Raw genomic sequence first — 24,033 nt, 5'->3', positions numbered from 1 at the left:
AGCGTATGCCGGCACTGTGTGATGTATTATATACGAGGCAGCGTATGCCGGCACTGTGTGATGTACTATATAGGAGGCAGCATATGCCGGCACTGTGTGATGTACTATATAGGAGGCAGCGTATGCCGGCACTGTGTGATGTACTATATAGGAGGCAGCGTATGCCGGCACTGTGTGATGTACTATATAGGAGGCAGCGTATGCCGGCACTGTGTGATGTACTATATAGGAGGCAGCGTATGCCGGCACTGTGTGATGTACTATATAGGAGGCAGCGTATGCCGGCACTATGTGATGTACTATATAGGAGGCAGCGTATGCCGGCACTGTGTGATGTATTATATACGAGGCAGCGTATGCCGGCACTGTGTGATGTACTATATAGGAGGCAGCATATGCCGGCACTGTGTGATGTACTATATAGGAGGCAGCATATGCCGGCACTGTGTGATGTACTATATAGGAGGCAGCGTATGCCGGCACTGTGTGATGTACTATATAGGAGGCAGCATATGCCGGCACTGTGTGATGTACTATATAGGAGGCAGCGTATGCCGGCACTGTGTGATGTATTATATACGAGGCAGCGTATGCCGGCACTGTGTGATGTACTATATAGGAGGCAGCGTATGCCGGCACTGTGTGATGTACTATATAGGAGGCAGCGTATGCCGGCACTGTGTGATGTACTATATAGGAGGCAGCGTATGCCGGCAGTGTGTGATGTACTATATAGGAGGCAGCGTATGCCGGCAGTGTGTGATGTACTATATATGAGGCAGCGTATGCCGGCACTGTGTGATGTATTATATATGAGGCAGCGTATGCCGGCACTGTGTAATGTACTATATAGGAGGCAGCGTATGCCGGCACTGTGTGATGTACTATATAGGAGGCAGCGTATGCCGGCACTATGTGATGTACTATATAGGAGGCAGCGTATGCCGGCACCGTGTGATGTACTATATAGGAGGCAGCGTATGCCGGCACTGTGTGATGTACTATATAGGAGGCAGCGTATGCCGGTGCTGTACTATATATGAGGCAGCGTATGCCGGCACTGTGTGATGTACTATATAGGAGGCCGCATATACCGGCAGTGTGTGATGTACTATATAGGATTCAGCGTATGCCGGTGCTGTACTATATATGAGGCAGCGTATGCCGGTGCTGTACTATATAGGAGGCAGCGTATGCCGGCACCATGTGATGTATTATATAGGAGGCAGCGTATGCCGGCACTGTGTGATGTACTATATAGGAGGCAGCGTATGCCGGTGCTGTACTATATATGAGGCAGCGTATGCCGGCACTGTGTGATGTACTATATAGGAGGCAGCGTATGCCGGTGCTGTACTATATAGGAGGCAGCGTATGCCGGCACTGTGTGATGTACTATATATGAGGCAGCGTATGCCGGCACTCTGTGATGTACTATATAGGAGGCCGCATATACCGGCAGTGTGTGATGTACTATATAGGAGGCAGCGTATGCCGGTGCTGTACTATATAGGAGGCAGCGTATGCCGGTGCTGTACTATATAGGAGGCAGCGTATGCCGGCAGTGTGTGATGTATTATATAGGAGGCAGCGTATGCCGGTGCTGTACTATATATGAGGCAGCGTATGCCGGCACTGTGTGATGTACTATATAGGAGGCAGCGTATGCCGGCACTGTGTGATGTACTATATAGGAGGCCGCATATGCCGGTGCTGTACTATATATGAGGCAGCGTATGCCGGTGCTGTACTATATATGAGGCAGCGTATGCCGGCACTGTGTGATGTACTATATAGGAGGCAGCGTATGCCGGCACTGTGTGATGTACTATATAGGAGGCAGCGTATGCCGGTGCTGTACTATATATGAGGCAGCGTATGCCGGCACTCTGTGATGTACTATATAGGAGGCCGCATATACCGGCAGTGTGTGATGTACTATATAGGAGGCAGCGTATGCCGGCAGTGTGTGATGTACTATATAGGAGGCAGCGTATGCCGGCACTGTGTGATGTACTATATAGGAGGCCGCATATACCGGCAGTGTGTGATGTACTATATAGGAGGCAGCGTATGCCGGCACTGTGTGATGTACTATATAGGAGGCAGCGTATGCCGGCACTGTGTGATGTACTATATAGGAGGCAGCGTATGCCGGCACTGTGTGATGTACTATATAGGAGGCAGCGTATGCCGGTGCTGTACTATATATGAGGCAGCGTATGCCGGCACTCTGTGATGTACTATATATGAGGCAGCGAATGCCGGCACTGTGTGATGTACTATATAGGAGGCAGCGTATGCTGGTGCTGTACTATATAGGAGGCCGCATATACCGGCAGTGTGTGATGTACTATATAGGAGGCAGCGTATGCCGGCACTGTGTGATGTACTATATATGAGGCAGCGTATGCCGGCACTGTGTGATGTAGTATATAGGAGGCAGCGTATGCCGGCACTGTGTGATGTACTATATAGGAGGCAGCGTATGCTGGTGCTGTACTATATAGGAGGCCGCATATACCGGCAGTGTGTGATGTACTATATAGGAGGCAGCGTATGCCGGCACTGTGTGATGTACTATATATGAGGCAGCGTATGCCGGCACTGTGTGATGTAGTATATAGGAGGCAGCGTATGCCGGCACTGTGTGATGTACTATATAGGAGGCAGCGTATGCCGGTGCTGTATTATATATGAGGCAGCGTATGCCGGCACTGTGTGATGTATTATATATGAGGCAGCGTATGCCGGCACCGTGTGATGTACTATATATGAGGCAGCGTATGCCGGCACCGTGTGATGTACTATATATGAGGCAGCGTATGCCGGCACTGTGTGATGTACTATATAGGAGGCAGCGTATGCCGGTGCTGTACTATATATGAGGCAGCGTATGCCGGCACTCTGTGATGTACTATATATGAGGCAGCGAATGCCGGCACTGTGTGATGTACTATATAGGAGGCAGCGTATGCTGGTGCTGTACTATATAGGAGGCCGCATATACCGGCAGTGTGTGATGTACTATATAGGAGGCAGCGTATGCCGGCACTGTGTGATGTACTATATATGAGGCAGCGTATGCCGGCACTGTGTGATGTAGTATATAGGAGGCAGCGTATGCCGGCACTGTGTGATGTACTATATAGGAGGCAGCGTATGCTGGTGCTGTACTATATAGGAGGCCGCATATACCGGCAGTGTGTGATGTACTATATAGGAGGCAGCGTATGCCGGCACTGTGTGATGTACTATATATGAGGCAGCGTATGCCGGCACTGTGTGATGTAGTATATAGGAGGCAGCGTATGCCGGCACTGTGTGATGTACTATATAGGAGGCAGCGTATGCCGGTGCTGTATTATATATGAGGCAGCGTATGCCGGCACTGTGTGATGTATTATATATGAGGCAGCGTATGCCGGCACCGTGTGATGTACTATATATGAGGCAGCGTATGCCGGCACCGTGTGATGTACTATATATGAGGCAGCGTATGCCGGCACTGTGTGATGTACTATATAGGAGGCAGCGTATGCCGGTGCTGTACTATATATGAGGCAGCGTATGCCGGCACTCTGTGATGTACTATATATGAGGCAGCGAATGCCGGCACTGTGTGATGTACTATATAGGAGGCAGCGTATGCTGGTGCTGTACTATATAGGAGGCCGCATATACCGGCAGTGTGTGATGTACTATATAGGAGGCAGCGTATGCCGGCACTGTGTGATGTACTATATATGAGGCAGCGTATGCCGGCACTGTGTGATGTAGTATATAGGAGGCAGCGTATGCCGGCACTGTGTGATGTACTATATAGGAGGCAGCGTATGCTGGTGCTGTACTATATAGGAGGCCGCATATACCGGCAGTGTGTGATGTACTATATAGGAGGCAGCGTATGCCGGCACTGTGTGATGTACTATATATGAGGCAGCGTATGCCGGCACTGTGTGATGTAGTATATAGGAGGCAGCGTATGCCGGCACTGTGTGATGTACTATATAGGAGGCAGCGTATGCCGGTGCTGTATTATATATGAGGCAGCGTATGCCGGCACTGTGTGATGTATTATATATGAGGCAGCGTATGCCGGCACCGTGTGATGTACTATATATGAGGCAGCGTATGCCGGCACCGTGTGATGTACTATATATGAGGCAGCGTATGCCGGCACTGTGTGATGTACTATATAGGAGGCAGCGTATGCCGGTGCTGTACTATATATGAGGCAGCGTATGCCGGCACTCTGTGATGTACTATATATGAGGCAGCGAATGCCGGCACTGTGTGATGTACTATATAGGAGGCAGCGTATGCTGGTGCTGTACTATATAGGAGGCCGCATATACCGGCAGTGTGTGATGTACTATATAGGAGGCAGCATATGCCGGCACTGTGTGATGTACTATATAGGAGGCAGTGTATGCCGGCACTGTGTGATGTAGTATATAGGAGGCAGCGTATGCCGGCACTGTGTGATGTACTATATAGGAGGCAGCGTATGCTGGTGCTGTACTATATAGGAGGCCGCATATACCGGCAGTGTGTGATGTACTATATAGGAGGCAGCGTATGCCGGCACTGTGTGATGTACTATATATGAGGCAGCGTATGCCGGCACTGTGTGATGTAGTATATAGGAGGCAGCGTATGCCGGCACTGTGTGATGTACTATATAGGAGGCAGCGTATGCCGGTGCTGTATTATATATGAGGCAGCGTATGCCGGCACTGTGTGATGTATTATATATGAGGCAGCGTATGCCGGCACCGTGTGATGTACTATATATGAGGCAGCGTATGCCGGCACCGTGTGATGTACTATATATGAGGCAGCGTATGCCGGCACTGTGTGATGTACTATATAGGAGGCAGCGTATGCCGGTGCTGTACTATATATGAGGCAGCGTATGCCGGCACTCTGTGATGTACTATATATGAGGCAGCGAATGCCGGCACTGTGTGATGTACTATATAGGAGGCAGCGTATGCTGGTGCTGTACTATATAGGAGGCCGCATATACCGGCAGTGTGTGATGTACTATATAGGAGGCAGCATATGCCGGCACTGTGTGATGTACTATATAGGAGGCAGTGTATGCCGGCACTGTGTGATGTAGTATATAGGAGGCAGCGTATGCCGGCACTGTGTGATGTACTATATAGGAGGCAGCGTATGCTGGTGCTGTACTATATAGGAGGCCGCATATACCGGCAGTGTGTGATGTACTATATAGGAGGCAGCGTATGCCGGCACTGTGTGATGTACTATATATGAGGCAGCGTATGCCGGCACTGTGTGATGTAGTATATAGGAGGCAGCGTATGCCGGCACTGTGTGATGTACTATATAGGAGGCAGCGTATGCCGGTGCTGTATTATATATGAGGCAGCGTATGCCGGCACTGTGTGATGTATTATATATGAGGCAGCGTATGCCGGCACCGTGTGATGTACTATATATGAGGCAGCGTATGCCGGCACCGTGTGATGTACTATATATGAGGCAGCGTATGCCAGCACTATGTGTCCTCAGGTTGTACAGGGGATTAGACAGAAGGCTGCCTCAGGCACTAATGTGTAACATCTCCGTCCATGCAGCATGTCTCTGTCCCAGCCCTGTGTACTTCCCCCTTCCCTGCCTGTGACTCACATTATGGTGGTTGTTTGCCAGCCTGAGAACAAGAATAGAACAAGGGAGACAAACACAGGGACATGGGGTATGCCACGGCGGGCATGTTCTTTTTGTGGCTGATGGGCATTGTACATACACTATGCCAGTATATAGCATTTCTACTGATTTCCTAGTATAAGGAGAACAATAACGAGATCATCTGGAGCCTTACTATGTCAGCAATGACCCTCAGTGTCACCAGTGACAGGCCGGTCCCGCGCACCTGTCCTTGGCGCGACTTTGATGCTCCGAAGTGGCCTGGGATTCTCAAACTTCCATTCTTTCCTCATGAATGTGACATGATGTTGGCATGATAGCTGCATCTGAAATTGCTTCACGTGTTTTGTGCGCTAAAGGGTTAGTCCTTTTGTCACAAGATTAAGCATAACTTCCCATGGCGCAATGCATGGTATAGCCCACTGGTGGCGCTCCGCTCCCTCTTTCCTTATTACCCTGAGTCATACACAGAAGCTGCCTGCACCAGTCTCCAAAGTAGCTGCACATTGTTAGCTTGTTGAGGACAATCTGTATGTGACGGTGGCATATCTATAATGGGTGCATCCAAGGTTTCCGTAATATCGGAGCTGCCGGCAGCAGCACTGTAATATCACCAGGAAAATGGCAGCAGTTTTCCCAGCATTTTGCACACGCGCAATAGCAAAATGGCCGTTGCGACATTCTCTGGGAGACCTAAGCAAGCACACTAGACTCTGGGACAGTCTACTGCTCTGCTAGCTTTGGGGAAGGGATATTGTGATATTCTTTTTAAACATTTTATTATAAAATTGTGAAGTCAATCCAACTAGTTATTGCTTTTTCATTTTCACCAGCGCTGCAAAACTTGGTTTTTTCTTTTCGGTCTATTCTCAGGTTTGACACACCTGATTGTACTGCAGCTGCTTTTGAGCAAAGCAGGTCACACCTTGCGCCCCTAGGGGATTCCGTCCTTGCTATATAGCAAGCAGAGGGACCCCACCCCCCTTTTTTGCTTTGGGGAAGGGGGTCTAAGTCAGTGGTCAGGGAACTCGGTCCTCATTACCCCACACAGTGCATGTTTTGCTGGTAACCCAGCAGGAGCACAGGTGCACTAATTACTCAGACACATTTTATACGATCCGCAGGTGGAGTTAATTATTGCACTTGTGATTCTGTGAGGAGACCTGCAAAACATGCACTGCGTGGGGTAATGAGGACCGAGTTCCCTGACCACTGCTGTACAACATGCACTGCATGGGGTAATGAGGACCGAGTTCCCTGACCACTGCTGTACAACATGCACTGCGTGGGGTAATGAGGACCCCTGACCACTGCTGTACAACATGCACTGCGTGGGGTAATGAGGACCGAGTTCCCTGACCACTGGTCTACACAGAGACTGCACATGGGCCCAGTCCTCTTATACTATGCCCCTGGTATGTGATCATCACATGATGAAAGTACCAGTCACCAATTTATCACCCGCGCACAATAAGGTTTGTAGCGAAGGAACGAGGCAGACGTGGAGCTGATGAAGGGTATATGTCCTATGCCAGCCTGTGTGACCAGTCCACCACAAGATGACTGAAACAGGCGCGCCTTCTCCATCCACAAGTGCAGCAGTCATCCTAGACGCCCACCAGGCACATCCGTTCCGTGCATTGTCACCTCCCAGTCCCCCTCTGAGCCCCGGCACGGACTGACCTGTACGCACATACATGCAAGCAGCTACTGGTCTTCTATAGTGCGCAGATATACAAAAGACCCACCCACATGTACAATCAGCCTGGTATTTCTTTGGGTAGTACAAAAAGTAGGGTATATTGCGCTCTACCTGATCTATGTACGTGGTGCTGCTTATCCTAGGGGTTGTCCAAAACCCCTTTGGTAATAGTTTTAGTAGGTAGATGGACAGCGCACTCTGTGATTGTTTGCGGTGTTGTTCAGTGTGTGTGGGGGGTGGGGGGGGGAGGAGGTGGGAGATGGGATGAGGGAGGGGGGGGGGGAGGATGAGAAGTGTTGGAGGGGTCAGTTAAGTGTTCAAGTACTAGTCAAAAAAGGATGTTGGGTAAAAATAAGAATTTATTAATTAAAGGTACAATCTGTTTGTTAATGCTCCACTGGGGCTGGTGGTGACAGTCAATAGTGCAGATGTCGATGGGTGTTGGGGGACACCTAACTGTCCCTAATAGGAGCCCTTGTGGGGATTGGGATGCCAACAGGTTCCCTTATACCATACGTCCTAAAGGGACCTATGTCTCCTAAAAGGGATACAGTTGGGTGTGAATAGTCTTTGTAGGCTGTGATGATTTGTTCAATGCTGACGGCGTGCTGTATTGATCAGGAGCCCCGTGGGGATCAGGGTACCAACAGGTACCTTTATACCATAAATCACGCGGACTTATGTCTCCTGGAGTCTCTGATAGTGCTGTTAGGCAGTGATGTTTAATGTGGAAGTCCTGGATGGGAGAAATAAAAGCAAGTAGCGGCGTCCCGCACCTTGCTTCTTACCCCGTTCCTTGTAGGTATGTTATGTCGTCCTGGGCTCTCTTGGAGGCCAGATGGGTCCCGTTTAGTGCCTGGACCGGTGTGGCGTCTGGTGTTGGGAAGGATGAATCCCCGTTGACAGCGTGTGCGTCGAGTCGCCGGTCTGTCGGACCCGGCGTGTCTCAGCGCACCGCTAGTGACGTCAGCGCGCTCTACTCACACGGAGGAGACGGAGGAGACTGGTGATGTCTGCAAAGCCTTGTGGGTGATGTAGTTTCTGTGTCCAACGCGTTTCGGCTGTGAAAAGCCTTTGTCAAGGATAATGTCTTGGGATGTGGATGGACTTAAATAGGGTATGGGGGTGTGTCTGATCTATTTGTTTGTGGGAGTGTCTCCCGTATGTGTGCGTCCCGGTTGTCATGGTTACTAGTGTCCTGTGTTCCGTGCACTTTTAGCATGGCACCGTAACCATCATATCCTTCAAAGCTAAATAATCCCCTTCCCATTACAACCGCAACTGACTACTATCCTGTCCATAACGGAACACAGGACACTAGTAACCATGACACTTTAAGGGGTAAAACGTTTGATGGTAATTTGTGACATTGCAAAGATCTAACGCAAGGGTGGGGAACCTCAGGGCCGGGGGCCATATGCGGCCCCCGTAGCCAGTCTGAGTGGCCTGCCCACCCGTCCCAGCGGCTTTGCCGGGAGTCAAGAACAGGGGAATTCTCGCGAGAGGTCGGTAGTTCTCACGAGATTCCTCTTAATCAACAGCAGCCGGACACTGTCAGTCCTATTCAGCGGCAGCCACCGGAACGTGGGGCAGCTGCAGCAGGACAATTTGTGAGAGAAATTTTAACATATGGCCCCCGAAGGATTTTTTCCCCATACAAACGGCCCTTGGTCCAAAAAAGGTTCCCCACGCCTGATCTAATGGGAACGAGGAAACAGGAGACGGTATGTGTGTGGGTGGGGAGCAATACTAATAGTATATAAGAGGGGGAAACAACGTTCCGCACCGAAAGCCAAGGCGTTATATATCTCTTCAAGGACAAAGCCGTTCTAGGAGTCTCACAGGCAGAATACAGACCTATGGGACTGATTCAGGCTTGTGAGCAAGGCTGCAATTGTTGCAGATGGAGCAGATGTAACAGGTGCAGAGAGAGTTAGATTTGGGGGAGTTATTTTGTTTCTGTGCAGAGTAAATACTGGATGCTTCATATTTACACTGAAATTTAGATTTCAGTTACAACACACCACTCCCAAATATAACACTCTCTGCACCTGTTACATCTGCCCCACCTGCAGTGCATCATGGTTTTGACCATCTTCAAAAATTGAAGCCTTGCTAACTGGTCTGAATCAGGCCATAAGACCTGTGAAAGGCTTGCCTAGAACATACAGGTGAGCTCAGCACCACAATCAGGGCCGTACACTTGTCTGATTTGCCACATTTCACCGGTTTCGGACGAATTGGACAGAGAATTTGGGTTTAAAGTGGCCAAATCGCAGGTGTGTGACATCTGTTCCGATGTCACGTGCACATTGGGATGATGTTGGAGACCTGCTTGCACTTCCGACCTCCAGCTCGGACAGCCTCCCGGCAACGGGGAATGGGATCTCATGCAATATATCGCTCCCGGGTGGTTTAGGTGGGATCAGCTGTGCCATCTCCAGGTGACAAGTCGCAGCAGTGTATGGGGGCTTAAGACTTCTCGGCCCCTAGGCAAAACTTCAACCTAGCATTAGGTGAAATACACACAAATACCTTTTATTTGTGCTTGAAGCAATTAAAAAACAATGAAACACATTTTGTATCTCAGGCACTGAATGTGAATGCCAAGCAATCAAGTCTTGCACATATTTAGTGCCAGTTATGCTGCTTTCAGACCGCAAAACTGGCTTTGAACAGGTATTTTGAAACGTTTCTAAAAACGAGTCTGCCAGGTAAAACCCCTTTCACACCGCATCTCTTAAACGGGATATTACAGTATAAGTGCCGGGTTTTTGACACTGGCAGACCTGTTTTGGAAACTCTCCAAATACAGGATCAAAGCCAGTGCAGTCTTCAGCAAAACACCGTTTTAACACCCCCCCCAACCAATAGGGCTAACCCCCCCCCCCCCCAATGTGTTTATAAAAAGACCCCCCGTGCAGCCGGTACCTCATGCCTTGCGGATCCCGGCTGCGCAGACTCCTGCTGCTTATAAAAAAAGTGACTTTCGGAAAATGGCTGCCCCCATACCAGGCAGGCACTGGGGACCAATAGTGCTCACTGCTGCCTGGGTACCGTTTCAGACCCGTTCAGAACGCAAAAAAACGTTATAGCCTGAGTTACCAAGTTCAGGGTCACAACAGCCTAGCAGCGAACACCATCTCCGGATGGCTATAGCCCACTGTAACCTATGGGATATATTATACTAATAATACCTGTAGGCCATCACTACTTACATACCACAGGGACTGGATCCTTCCAGAGCCCCTGTCCCTGGGAGTTTATTTCTCTACATTTGGACAAGTAATAATTTGTTGTCACCCCTATTTACGGTAATGAGAAATTATAATTTTCAGGTCAACTGAATGATTGATAAATATTCCCATTAAAATCGATTTACAATTTTATTAAAAAGCTTTTATCTCCTTCACAATCACATCTGCCAAACTCTAATAATGGGGCAGATGTATGAACCAGCGTTAACTGGGGGGGATAATGATTTCCCTAATGTATCACTAGCGCACCTAACGTGCGTGTGAGTGTAACTCGGCGGGGCTGTCCCCTGCAATCCCCCCCAGTGTTTAGCGGCTGGGGCGATGTATAACAGCCACCCAGGCGTTAATTCGCCCCGGCCCCTTTGCCAGCTCAGGGCTAGTGTTGTCCTGTCCCTCACTGTGGGGACAACGCTAGCCCTGCTTCTGGCTCGGGCTGCGCTGGAGATCTCGACGTTTTAGCAAGATCTCGCGCATGTCCATTAGAGCCGAGAGGGGGGTGTGTGTGTAGCGCACAGAGCATGTGCGGGGCGCCGGGGGGAAACCGTAATCGCTGAACATAACGTCTCTCCTTATCAGCTTGGGGGGCGGGGGATCATACATCTGCTGATAACGCGTGCCCGCTTCTCCACGTTATGCTGGAGAAGCGGGACCTGTTACTCCATAAACGTTATGGGAAGATTCATACATCTGCCCCTATGACACTTGCACTACAGAAAGAACTGATGTAGGTCAGACCCATTCAGGAGGCCGTTTGTATACAATAAGTCACAGCAGCGCCCGCATCTCAGCCCACCTATCCACAGCAAAACAATACTTTCAGCCCTAATAGTGGCGCATACCGCAAAGTACTGATTGGTACTTTGTGCAGGCGCCCAATGAATAACACAGCTCTGCCATATCTGTCCACACTGTGGCATCAGACTGTCAATGATGGACAGTCTGGTGCCATTTGGGGGTGGTTACGGTGCCAGTCTTGGTTTCTCAAAACAGAGGTCTGTTGCCGCCATTGCGGGGGAGGGATGAGATCAGAATCAGAGGACAGAGATTTCCTGGCACAGACCATTGGAAGCCGAATTGTGCCGTCCTCAGGTGTTGCAGTTGATCCAATGTTGCTATGGTTGCTGCTTCCATGTAAGTAGCATCAATAGTTCCTTCAGCAACATCCCCCAATCTGTAGAGCAGTCACCCCAGCATGACACAACCCGTTGTGTTAGAACTATCTCATCGTGTCTGGGCTTCTATTCCATCAGGAGTTCGTTCTGATAATAATTATACATACATAAAATACAATCTCCCGATTCTGACTGCCGCAGAAGCGTTATAAGCTGGTTATCATCAAATACTCCTGCAACAGTACAGCATACACACCAGTGCAATAGTCAGCCCGTTCACCTGAGGCTAAGGATCAGGTCATTGGTTGTACAGAGGCGTACCCAGCTACACAGTGACACATTATAGGTGCAATGAGATATTTATTCCTACACTAGCATAATACAACATATAGACTATTAGTGAAAAGCCTCAAATAAATATATAGACTGTTATCCATAAAACTATTAACATCTTTATATAGAACAATAATGAGAATTAAATAACAAAGAATTAAAGACGGTGTTATCGCTGTTATACACCAGTAAACAGAAACCTTTTTATGTGCCGCAGCCAAGATGGTCCAGAAATGGCATGGTGATAGGTGTGAGAGATATGCTGCCACCTAGTGGGTATGCCCATGGGCACAGGTGCAGAACTCATCTCTAATGAGGGCAAGCAGTTGAGATACTGAGGGAGGATCCAGTCATTTGGTCTACAGCAAGTTGGTCGACAATCGTTAGGTAGACTTGGTTCTAGGTCGACACAAGCATTAGGTCAACAAGGTCTAGGTCGACATGGGGTCTAGGTCGACATGGGGTTTTTAACTGTTTTTTTTTTTTTTTAGCCGATATGTGCCGACAGGCGGTTTTTTTGATGCCCTACCATCCACTAGGGTGTGGTGGGAGAATAAAATAGTGTTTCCGAAGCATGTAGAGCGCCGCGGCAACAGCGTGCACTTTAACCAGTGTCCATGTCGACTGTGTCGACATTCGGGTAAAAAAAACCAGTCAAAACCCCCATCTTGACCTTTTGACTGTCGACCTAATGACCCGTCGACCTTGACCCACCGACCTATCCCCATATCAACCTAATGGTGTCGACCGAATGACTGTCGACCAACTTTCTGTAGACCATATGATCCCATTCCCTGAGGGTGTGTGTGTGTCGGGTGGAGGGAGGGTGTGTGGTAGTACGGCCTGACGGTCAGTATACCGACATCAGACTCCCACCGCCTGTACTCCAACAGGAAAGGGGGGGGGTTCAGGGCAAAAAATAAAAACCCCTTGTGGTCTATCGGGATCGTGAATGTTGGGCATTTGAACACTGAGGATTCTGATGTCGGGATATTAAGCATCGGAGTCCCAACTCTTGGGCCGTCATCTGGCGTGTTTGTGCGTGTGAGGGACTTATTGTGCACAAGAGGGAGGGTTAAGGTTAAGCTGCGGGAAGGGATGGTTACGGTGAAACAGCAGAACAGCCAGTGGAGTGTCGGCAGTAGGTATGGAGAAGTTTGTGTGACATATTGGCTTTGGGTGTAGGAGGGAATGGTAAAGTCTATGGCAGAGGGGGGTTCGTGTTAGGACACAGTACTTATCTCTAGTGAGTTTCTCCATCGGTACAGACACAGAACAGATATAATGTCGGCACAGCCCGAGCCAGAAGCAGGGCTAGCGTTGTCCCCACAGTGGGGGACAGAACAATACATCGTACTGTGTGGCAGCCATTGTGTATCCGCTGGTCATGATGAAGTCCGTACTGAGGAGTGATGAAGAGGTAGCTTTCTGTATTCCTGATCTTATGCCCATGCCAGGACACACGCAGCTGTCAGACTGTACCACCATCTCCCGTCACATCCAACTTAATAAATAGAGCTAGAAATCATTGTACAAAATAATCAGTGATGCAGGTGGAGGATGACAGTATGGAGGAGCAGTAGAGGAGGATGTGTGGTGACAGTATGGAGGAGCAGTAGAGGATGATGTGCGGTGACAGTATGGAGGAGCAGTAGAGGATGATGTGCGGTGACAGTATGGAGGAGCAGTAGAGGAGGATGTGTGGTGACAGTATGCAGGAGGAGTAGAGGAGGATGTGTGGTGACAGTATGGAGGAGGAGTAGAGGATGATGTGTGGTGACAGTATGCAGGAGGAGTAGAGGAGGATGTGTGGTGACAGTATGGAGGAGGAGTAGAGGAGGATGTGTGGTGACAGTATGGAGGAGGAGTAGAGGATGATGTGTGGTGACAGTATGCAGGAGGAGTAGAGGATGATGTGTGGTGACAGTATGCAGGAGGAGTAGAGGAGGATGTGTGGTGACAGTATGGAGGAGGAGTAGAGGAGGATGTGTGGTTACAGTATGGAGGAGCAGTATAGGATGATGTGTGGTGACAGTATGGAGGAGCAGTAGAGGATGATGTGTGGTGACAGTATGCAGGAGGAGTAGAGGAGGATGTGTGGTGACAGTATGGAGTAACAGTAGAGGAGGATGTGTGGTGACAGTATGGAGGAGTAGTAGAGGATGATGTGTGGTGACAGTATGGAGGAGGAGTAGAGGATGATGTGTGGTGACAGTATGGAGGAGGAGTAGAGGAGGATGTGTGGTGACAGTATGGAGGAGCAGTAGAGGATGATGTGTGGAGACAGTATGGAGGAGTAGTAGAGAATGATGTGTGGAGACAGTATGGAGGAATAGTAGAGGAGGATGTGTGGTGACAGTATGGAGGAGTAGAGGATGATGTGTGGTGACAGTATGGAGGAGCAGTAGAGGATGATGTGGGGTGACAGTATGGAGGAGTAGTAGAGGATGATGTGTGGTGACAGTATGGAGGAGTAGAGGAGGATGTTTGGTGACAGTATGGAGGAGCAGTAGAGGATGCTGTGTGGTGACAGTATGGAGGACTAGTAGAGGATGATGTGTGGTGACAGTATGGAGGAGCAGTAGAGGATGATGTGTGGTGACAGTATGGAGGAGCAGTAGAGGATGATGTGTGGTGTCAGTATGGAGGAGCAGTAGAGGATGATGTGTGGTGTCAGTATGGAGGAGCAGTAGAGGATGATGTGTGGTGTCAGTATGGAGTAGAGGTAGCAGTAATATTCCTCACCTGTGGCCTCTGCGTGCAGGATCAGATCATTGTGACTCCGGATCTGGCAACGACTATAAACTTTTCGACCTTCTATTTTTTCTATATGACTGTCCACAAACACAGTAGAACCCAAGGGAATCGGACTGTGGAGACAAATTGTAGTTGTGTCCAGACCTTTGTACTAACACGTTCTTGAGCCCTTTACTAGAAGCCATCAGGATTCCAGATGTAGCAGCTACTTCCACTGGTAGAATACACTCGCCATTGCAAGATATACACTAGTTCAAGCATGTCCAAACTATGGCCGTCCAGCTGTTGTGAAACTACAAGTCCCATCATGTCTTGCCACAGTTTTGCTATTAGGGAATGCTTAATCTTTGGCAAGGCATGCTGGGATGTGTAGTTTTACAACAGCTGGAGGGCCAGTTTTGACATGCCTGTACTAGTTACTACTAACTTTGCAACAGACATCTATATTTATATTGCAGTAAGTAGTAGAAACTTCCAGTTACCAGACCTAATGATAATTTCCCTTAGCCAGGTGATGCTTCAGACTCTGTTATATCTCACCATAACATCAGGATCTATGCTGTCATAGGGCCTACAGGCAACACCTGGTCATCAGGCAAAATACACCTGGTCATTGGGCAACATAGATACAGTCATCTGCCAACACACGTTCATCCTGCAACATACGCCCAATCATCGGGCAACACACATCCAGTCATCAGACATCTGGTCATCAGGTAAGATACACCCTGCCATCTAGCAACCCATGGTCACCAGGCAACATACACCCTGTCATCTAGCAACCCATAGTCATCAGGTAAGATACACCCTGCCATCTAGCAACCCATGGTCATCAGGCAACATACACCCTGTCATCTAGCAACACCTGGTCGTCAGGCAACATACACCCTGCCATCTAACAACCCATGGTCATCAGGCAACATACACCCTGCCATCTAGCAACCCATGGTCATCAGGCAACATACACCCTGCCATCTAGCAACCCATGGTCATCAGGTAACATACACCCTGCCATCTAGAAACCCATGGTCATCAGGCAACATACACCCAGTCATCGGGCAACACCTGGTCGTCAGGGAACATACACCCAGTAATCGGGCAACACCTGGTCATCAGGGAACATACACCCAATCATCGGGCAACACACATCCAGTCATCAGACATCTGGTCATCAGGTAAGATACACCCTGCCATCTAGCAACCCATGGTCACCAGGCAACATACACCCTGTCATCTAGCAACCCATGGTCATCAGGCAACATACACCCTGTCATCTAGCAACCCATGGTCATCAGGGAAGATACACCCTGCCATCTAGCAACCCATGGTCACCAGGCAACATACACCTTGTCATCTAGCAACCCATGGTCATCAGGCAACATACACCCTGTCATCTAGCAACCCATGGTCATCAGGTAAGATACACCCTGCCATCTAGCAACCCATGGTCATCAGGCAACATACACCCTGTCATCTAGCAACCCATGGTCATCAGGCAACATACACCCTGTCATCTAGCAACACCTGGTCGTCAGGCAACATACACCCTGCCATCTAGCAACCCATGGTCATCAGGCAACATACACCATGTCATCTAGCAACCCATAGTCATCAGGTAAGATACACCCTGTCATCTAGCAACCCATGGTCATCAGGCAACATACACCCTGTCATCTAGCAACACCTGGTCGTCAGGCATCATACACCCTGCCATCTAGCTACCCATGGTCATCAGGCAACATACACCCTGTCATCTAGCAACACCTGGTCGTCAGGCAACATACACCCTGCATCTAACAACCCATGGTCATCAGGCAACATACACCATGTCATCTAGCAACCCATAGTCATCAGGCAACATACACCCTGCCATCTAGCAACCCATGGTCATCAGGTAACATACACCCTGCCATCTAGAAACCCATGGTCATCAGGCAACATACACCCAGTCATCGGGCAACACCTGGTCGTCAGGGAACATACACCCAGTAATCGGGCAACACCTGGTCATCAGGGAACATACACCCAGTAATCGGGCAACACCTGGTCATCAGGGAACATACACCCAATCATCGGGCAACACACATCCAGTCATCAGACATCTGGTCATCAGGTAAGATACACCCTGCCATCTAGCAACCCATGGTCACCAGGCAACATACACCCTGTCATCTAGCAACCCATGGTCATCAGGCAACATACACCCTGTCATCTAGCAACCCATGGTCATCAGGCAACATACACCCTGTCATCTAGCAACCCATGGTCATCAGGCAACATACACCCTGTCATCTAGCAACCCATGGTCATCAGGTAAGATACACCCTGCCATCTAGCAACCCATGGTCACCAGGTAACATACACCCTGTCATCTAGCAACCCATGGTCATCAGGCAACATACACCCTGTCATCTAGCAACCCATGGTCATCAGGTAAGATACACCCTGTCATCTAGCAACCCATGGTCATCAGGCAACATACACCCTGTCATCTAGCAACCCATGGTCATCAGGCAACATACACCCTGTCATCTAGCAACACCTGGTCGTCAGGCAACATACACCCTGCCATCTAGCAACCCATGGTCATCAGGCAACATACACCATGCCATCTAGCAACCCATAGTCATCAGGTAAGATACACCCTGCCATCTAGCAACCCATGGTCATCAGGCAACATACACCCTGTTATCTAGCAACCCATGATCATCAGGCAACATACACCCTGTCATCTAGCAACACCTGGTCGTCAGGCATCATACACCCTGCCATCTAGCTACCCATGGTCATCAGGCAACATACACCCTGTCATCTAGCAACACCTGGTCGTCAGGCAACATACACCCTGCATCTAACAACCCATGGTCATCAGGCAACATACACCATGTCATCTAGCAACCCATAGTCATCAGGCAACATACACCCTGCCATCTAGCAACCCATGGTCATCAGGTAACATACACCCTGCCATCTAGAAACCCATGGTCATCAGGCAACATACACCCAGTCATCGGGCAACACCTGGTCGTCAGGGAACATACACCCAGTAATCGGGCAACACCTGGTCATCAGGGAACATACACCCAATCATCGGGCAACACACATCCAGTCATCAGACATCTGGTCATCAGGTAAGAAACACCCTGCCATCTAGCAACCCATGGTCATCAGGTAAGATACACCCTGTTATCTAGCAACCCATGGTCATCAGGCAACATACACCCTGTCATCTAGCAACACCTGGTCATCAGGCAACATACACCCTGTCATCTAGCAACCCATGGTCATCAGGCAACATACACCCTGTTATCTAGCAACCCATGGTCATCAGGCGACATACACCCAGTCATCTAGCAACACCTGGTCGTCAGGGAACATACACCCAGTCATCGGGCAACACCTGGTCGTCAGGGAACATACACCCAGTCATCGGGCAACACCTGGTCATCAGGGAACATACACCCAAATATCGGACAACACCTGGTCATCAGGGAACATGCACCCAATTATCGGACAACACCTGGTCATCAGGGAACATGCACCCAATTATCGGACAACACCTGGTCATCAGGGAACATACACCCAAATATAGGACAACACCTGGTCATCAGGGAACATGCACCCAGTCATCGGGCAACACCTGGTCATCAGGGAACATACACCCAATTATCGGACAACACCTGGTCATCAGGGAACATACACCCAATTATCGGACAACACCTGGTCTTCAGGGAACATGCACCCAATTATTGGACAACACCTGGTCTTCAGGGAACATGCACCCAATTATCGGACAACACCTGGTCATCAGGGAACATGCTCCTGGTCATCAGGCAACATGCACCCGGTCATCAGGCAACATACACCCAGTCATCGGACAACACCTGGTCATCAGGCAACATGCCCCCGGTCATCAGGCAACATGCCCCCGGTCATCAGGCAACTTGCCCCCGGTCATCAGGCAACATACACCCGGTCATCAGGCAACATACACCCGGTCATCAGGCAACATACACCCGGTCATCAGGCAACATACACCCGGTCATCAGGCGACATGCACCCAGTCATCGGACAACACCTGGTCATCAGGCAACATGCCCCCGGTCATCAGGCAACATGCCCCCGGTCATCAGGCAACTTGCCCCCGGTCATCAGGCAACATACACCCGGTCATCGGGCAACATGCCCCCGGTCATCGGGCAACATGCCCCCGGTCATCAGGCAACATACACCCGGTCATCAGGCAACATACACCCAGTCATCTAGCAACACCTGGTCGTCAGGGAACATACACCCAGTCATCGGGCAACATGCCCCCGGTCATCAGGCAACATACACCCGGTCATCAGGCAACATACACCCAGTCATCTAGCAACGCCTGGTCGTCAGGGAACATACACCCAGTCATCGAGCAACGCCTGGTCATCAGGGAACATACACCCAATTATCGGACAACACCTGGTCATCAGGGAACATGCACCCAATTATCGGACAACACCTGGTCATCAGGGAACATGCACCCAATTATCGGACAACACCTGGTCATCAGGGAACATACACCCAGTCATCGGGCAACACCTGGTCGTCAGGGAACATACACCCAGTCATCGGGCAACATACACCCAGTCATCAGGCGACATGCACCCGGTCATCAGGCGACATACACCCAGTCATCGGACAACACCTGGTCATCAGGCAACATGCCCCCGGTCATCAGGCAACATGCCCCCGGTCATCAGGCGACATGCCCCCGGTCATCAGGCGACATACACCCGGTCATCAGGCGACATACACCCGGTCATCAGGCGACATACACCCGGTCATCAGGCGACATACACCCGGTCATCAGGCGACATACACCCAGTCATTGGACATCAGGAAACATATACCCTGTCATCTAGCAACACCTGGTCATCAGGGAGCATAAACCCAATTATCGGACAACACCTGGTCATCAGGGAACATGCACCCAGTCATTGGACATCAGGAAGCATACACCCTGTCATCTAGCAACACCTGGTCATCAGGCAACATACACTCAGTCATCGGACAACACCTGGTCATGAGGCAACATGCACCCAGTCATCAGGCAACATACACCTGGTCACCAGGGAACATACACCTGGTCACCAGTCAACACCTGGTCATCAGGGAACATACACCTGGTCATCAGGGACCATGCACCTGGTCATCAGGGACCATGCACCTGGTCATCAGGGACCATGCACCTGGTCATCAGGGACCATGCACCTGGTCATCAGGGACCATGCACCTGGTCATCAGGGACCATGCACCTGGTCATCAGGGAACATACACCTGGTCATCAGGTAACATACACCTGGTCATCAGGGAACATACACCTGGTCACCAGTCAACACCTGGTCATCAGGGAACATACACCTGGTCATCAGGGAACATGCAACTGGTCATCAGTCAACACCTGGTCATCAGGGAACATGCACCTGGTCATCAGGGAACATACACCTGGTCATCAGGGAACATACACCTGGTCATCAGGGAACATGCACCTGGTCATCAGTCAACACCTGGTCACCAGGGAACATGCACCTGGTCATCAGGGAACATACACCTGGTCATCAGGGAACATACACCCAATTATCGGACAACACCTGGTCATCAGGCAACACCTGGTCATCAGGGAACATACACCTGGTCATCAGGCAACACCTGGTCATCAGGGAACATACACCTGGTCACCAGTCAACACCTGGTCATCAGGGAACATACACCTGGTCATCAGGGAACATACACCTGGTCATCAGGGAACATGCACCTGGTCATCAGGGAACATGCACCTGGTCATCAGGGAACATGCACCTGGTCATCAGGGAACATGCACCTGGTCATCAGGGAACATGCACCTGGTCAGGGAACATGCACCTGGTCATCAGGGAACATGCACCTGGTCATCAGTCAACACCTGGTCACCAGGGAACATGCACCTGGTCATCAGGGAACATGCACCTGGTCATCAGGGAACATACACCTGGTCATCAGGGAACATACACCTGGTCATCAGGGAACATACACCTGGTCATCAGGTAACATACACCTGGTCATCAGGGAACATACACCTGGTCACCAGTCAACACCTGGTCATCAGGGAACATACACCTGGTCATCAGGGAACATACACCTGGTCACCAGTCAACACCTGGTCATCAGGGAACATACACCTGGTCATCAGGGAACATACACCTGGTCATCAGGGAACATACACCTGGTCATCAGGGAACATACACCTGGTCATCAGGGAACATACACCTGGTCATCAGGGAACATACACCTGGTCATCAGGGAACATACACCTGGTCATCAGGGAACATACACCTGGTCATCAGGGAACATACACCTGGTCATCAGGGAACATACACCTGGTCATCAGGGAACATACACCTGGTCATCAGGGAACATGCACCTGGTCATCAGTCAACACCTGGTCACCAGGGAACATGCACTTGGTCATCAGGGAACATGCACTTGGTCATCAGGTAACATACACCTGGTCATCAGGTAACATACACCTGGTCATCAGGGAACATACACCTGGTCATCAGGGAACATGCACCTGGTCATCAGTCAACACCTGGTCACCAGGGAACATGCACCTGGTCATCAGGGAACATACACCTGGTCATCAGGGAACATGCACCTGGTCATCAGTCAACACCTGGTCACCAGGGAACATGCACCTGGTCATCAGGGAACATGCACCTGGTCATCAGTCAACACCTGGTCACCAGGGAACATACACCTGGTCATCAGGGAACATGCACCTGGTCATCAGTCAACACCTGGTCACCAGGGAACATACACCTGGTCATCAGGGAACATGCACCTGGTCATCAGGGAACATGCACTTGGTCATCAGGTAACATACACCTGGTCATCAGGGAACATACACCTGGTCATCAGGGAACATACACCTGGTCATCAGGGAACATGCACCTGGTCATCAGTCAACACCTGGTCACCAGGGAACATGCACCTGGTCATCAGGGAACATACACCTGGTCATCAGGGAACATGCACCTGGTCATCAGTCAACACCTGGTCACCAGGGAACATGCACCTGGTCATCAGGGAACATACACCTGGTCATCAGGGAACATACACCTGGTCATCAGGGAACATGCACCTGGTCATCAGTCAACACCTGGTCACCAGGGAACATGCACCTGGTCATCAGGGAACATACACCTGGTCATCAGGGAACATACACCCAATTATCGGACAACACCTGGTCATCAGGAAACATGCACCCAATTATCAGACAACACCTGGTCATCAGGCAACACCTGGTCATCAGGGAACATAAACCTGGTCACCAGTCAACACCTGGTCACCAGGGAACATACACCTGGTCACCAGGGAACATACACCTGGTCATCAGGGAACATACACCTGGTCATCAGGGAACATACACCTGGTCATCAGGGAACATACACCTGGTCATCAGGGAACATGCACCTGGTCATCAGGGAACATGCACCTGGTCATCAGGGAACATGCACCTGGTCATCAGTCAACACCTGGTCACCAGGGAACATGCACCTGGTCATCAGGAAACATGCACCTGGTCATCAGGGAACATACACCTGGTCATCAGGGAACATGCACCTGGTCATCAGGGAACATGCACCTGGTCATCAGTCAACACCTGGTCATCAGGGAACATGCACCTGGTCATCAGTCAACACCTGGTCACCAGGGAACATGCACCTGGTCATCAGGGAACATGCACCTGGTCATCAGGGAACATGCACCTGGTCATCAGGGAACATGCACCTGGTCATCAGGGAACATGCACCTGGTCATCAGGGAACATGCACCTGGTCATCAGGGAACATGCACCTGGTCATCAGGGAACATGCACCTGGTCATCAGGGAACATGCACCTGGTCATCAGGGAACATACACCTGGTCATCAGGGAACATGCACCTGGTCATCAGTCAACACCTGGTCACCAGGGAACATACACCTGGTCACCAGGGAACATACACCTGGTCATCAGGGAACATGCACTTGGTCATCAGGGAACATACACCTGGTCATCAGGGAACATACACCTGGTCATCAGGGAACATACACCTGGTCATCAGGGAACATACACCTGGTCATCAGGGAACATGCACCTGGTCATCAGGGAACATACACCTGGTCATCAGGGAACATGCACCTGGTCATCAGTCAACACCTGGTCATCAGGGAACATGCACCTGGTCATCAGGGAACATGCACCTGGTCATCAGGGAACATGCACCTGGTCATCAGGGAACATGCACCTGGTCATCAGGGAACATGCACCTGGTCATCAGTCAACACCTGGTCACCAGGGAACATGCACCTGGTCATCAGGGAACATGCACCTGGTCATCAGGGAACATGCACCTGGTCATCAGGGAACATGCACCTGGTCATCAGGGAACATGCACCTGGTCATCAGGGAACATGCACCTGGTCATCAGGGAACATGCACCTGGTCATCAGGGAACATGCACCTGGTCATCAGGGAACATGCACCTGGTCATCAGGGAACATGCACCTGGTCACCAGTCAACACCTGGTCATCAGGGAACATAGACCTGGTCATCAGGGAACATACACCCAATTATCGGACAACACCTGGTCATCAGGGAACATGCACCCAATTATCAGACAACACCTGGTCATCAGGCAACACCTGGTCATCAGGGAACATACACCTGGTCACCAGTCAACACCTGGTCACCAGGGAACATACACCTGGTCATCAGGGAACATACACCTGGTCATCAGGGAACATACACCTGGTCATCAGGGAACATACACCTGGTCATCAGTCAACACCTGGTCACCAGGGAACATACACCTGGTCACCAGTCAACACCTGGTCACCAGGGAACATACACCTGGTCATCAGGCAACACCTGGTCATCAGGGAACATACACCTGGTCACCAGTCAACACCTGGTCACCAGGGAACATGCACCTGGTCATCAGGGAACATGCACCTGGTCATCAGGGAACATACACCTGGTCATCAGGGAACATACACCTGGTCATCAGGGAACATGCACCTGGTCATCAGTCAACACCTGGTCACCAGGGAACATGCACCTGGTCATCAGGGAACATACACCTGGTCATCAGGGAACATGCACCCAATTATCAGACAACACCTGGTCATCA

The 24,033-nt window shown here is 50.2% G+C and overlaps 2 protein-coding genes across 29 annotated transcripts in view; one reads left to right on the top strand and one right to left on the bottom strand.

The window, feature by feature from the left end:
• LOC146049607 (immunoglobulin superfamily member 11-like) overlaps positions 1-24,033 on the top strand; it is a 571,199-nt gene that overhangs the window by 143,945 nt on the left and 403,221 nt on the right. The window lies entirely within an intron of this gene.
• LOC146049613 (acyl-coenzyme A thioesterase THEM4-like) overlaps positions 10,755-24,033 on the bottom strand; it is a 43,321-nt gene continuing 30,042 nt past the window's right edge. For 2 of the 5 annotated variants that reach the window (XM_083166172.1, XM_083166171.1), the window contains 2 exons: positions 14,829-14,953; positions 11,916-13,587 (listed from right to left, as the gene is read on the bottom strand). In XM_083166172.1, coding sequence (XP_083022298.1) covers positions 13,526-13,587; positions 14,829-14,953 — 187 coding nt within the window. In that variant the 3' untranslated portion in view covers positions 11,916-13,525. The other 3 variants (XM_083166170.1, XM_083166168.1, XM_083166169.1) reach the window with 3 other exon arrangements.

Source organism: Crinia signifera, chromosome 12, assembly GCF_055691185.1.
Source record: "Crinia signifera chromosome 12, ASM5569118v1, whole genome shotgun sequence".
Classification (NCBI taxonomy): domain Eukaryota; kingdom Metazoa; phylum Chordata; class Amphibia; order Anura; family Myobatrachidae; genus Crinia; species Crinia signifera.
The sequence above is the reverse complement of the archived record's forward strand: the minus strand, read 5'-3'. Positions and strand labels throughout refer to the sequence as shown.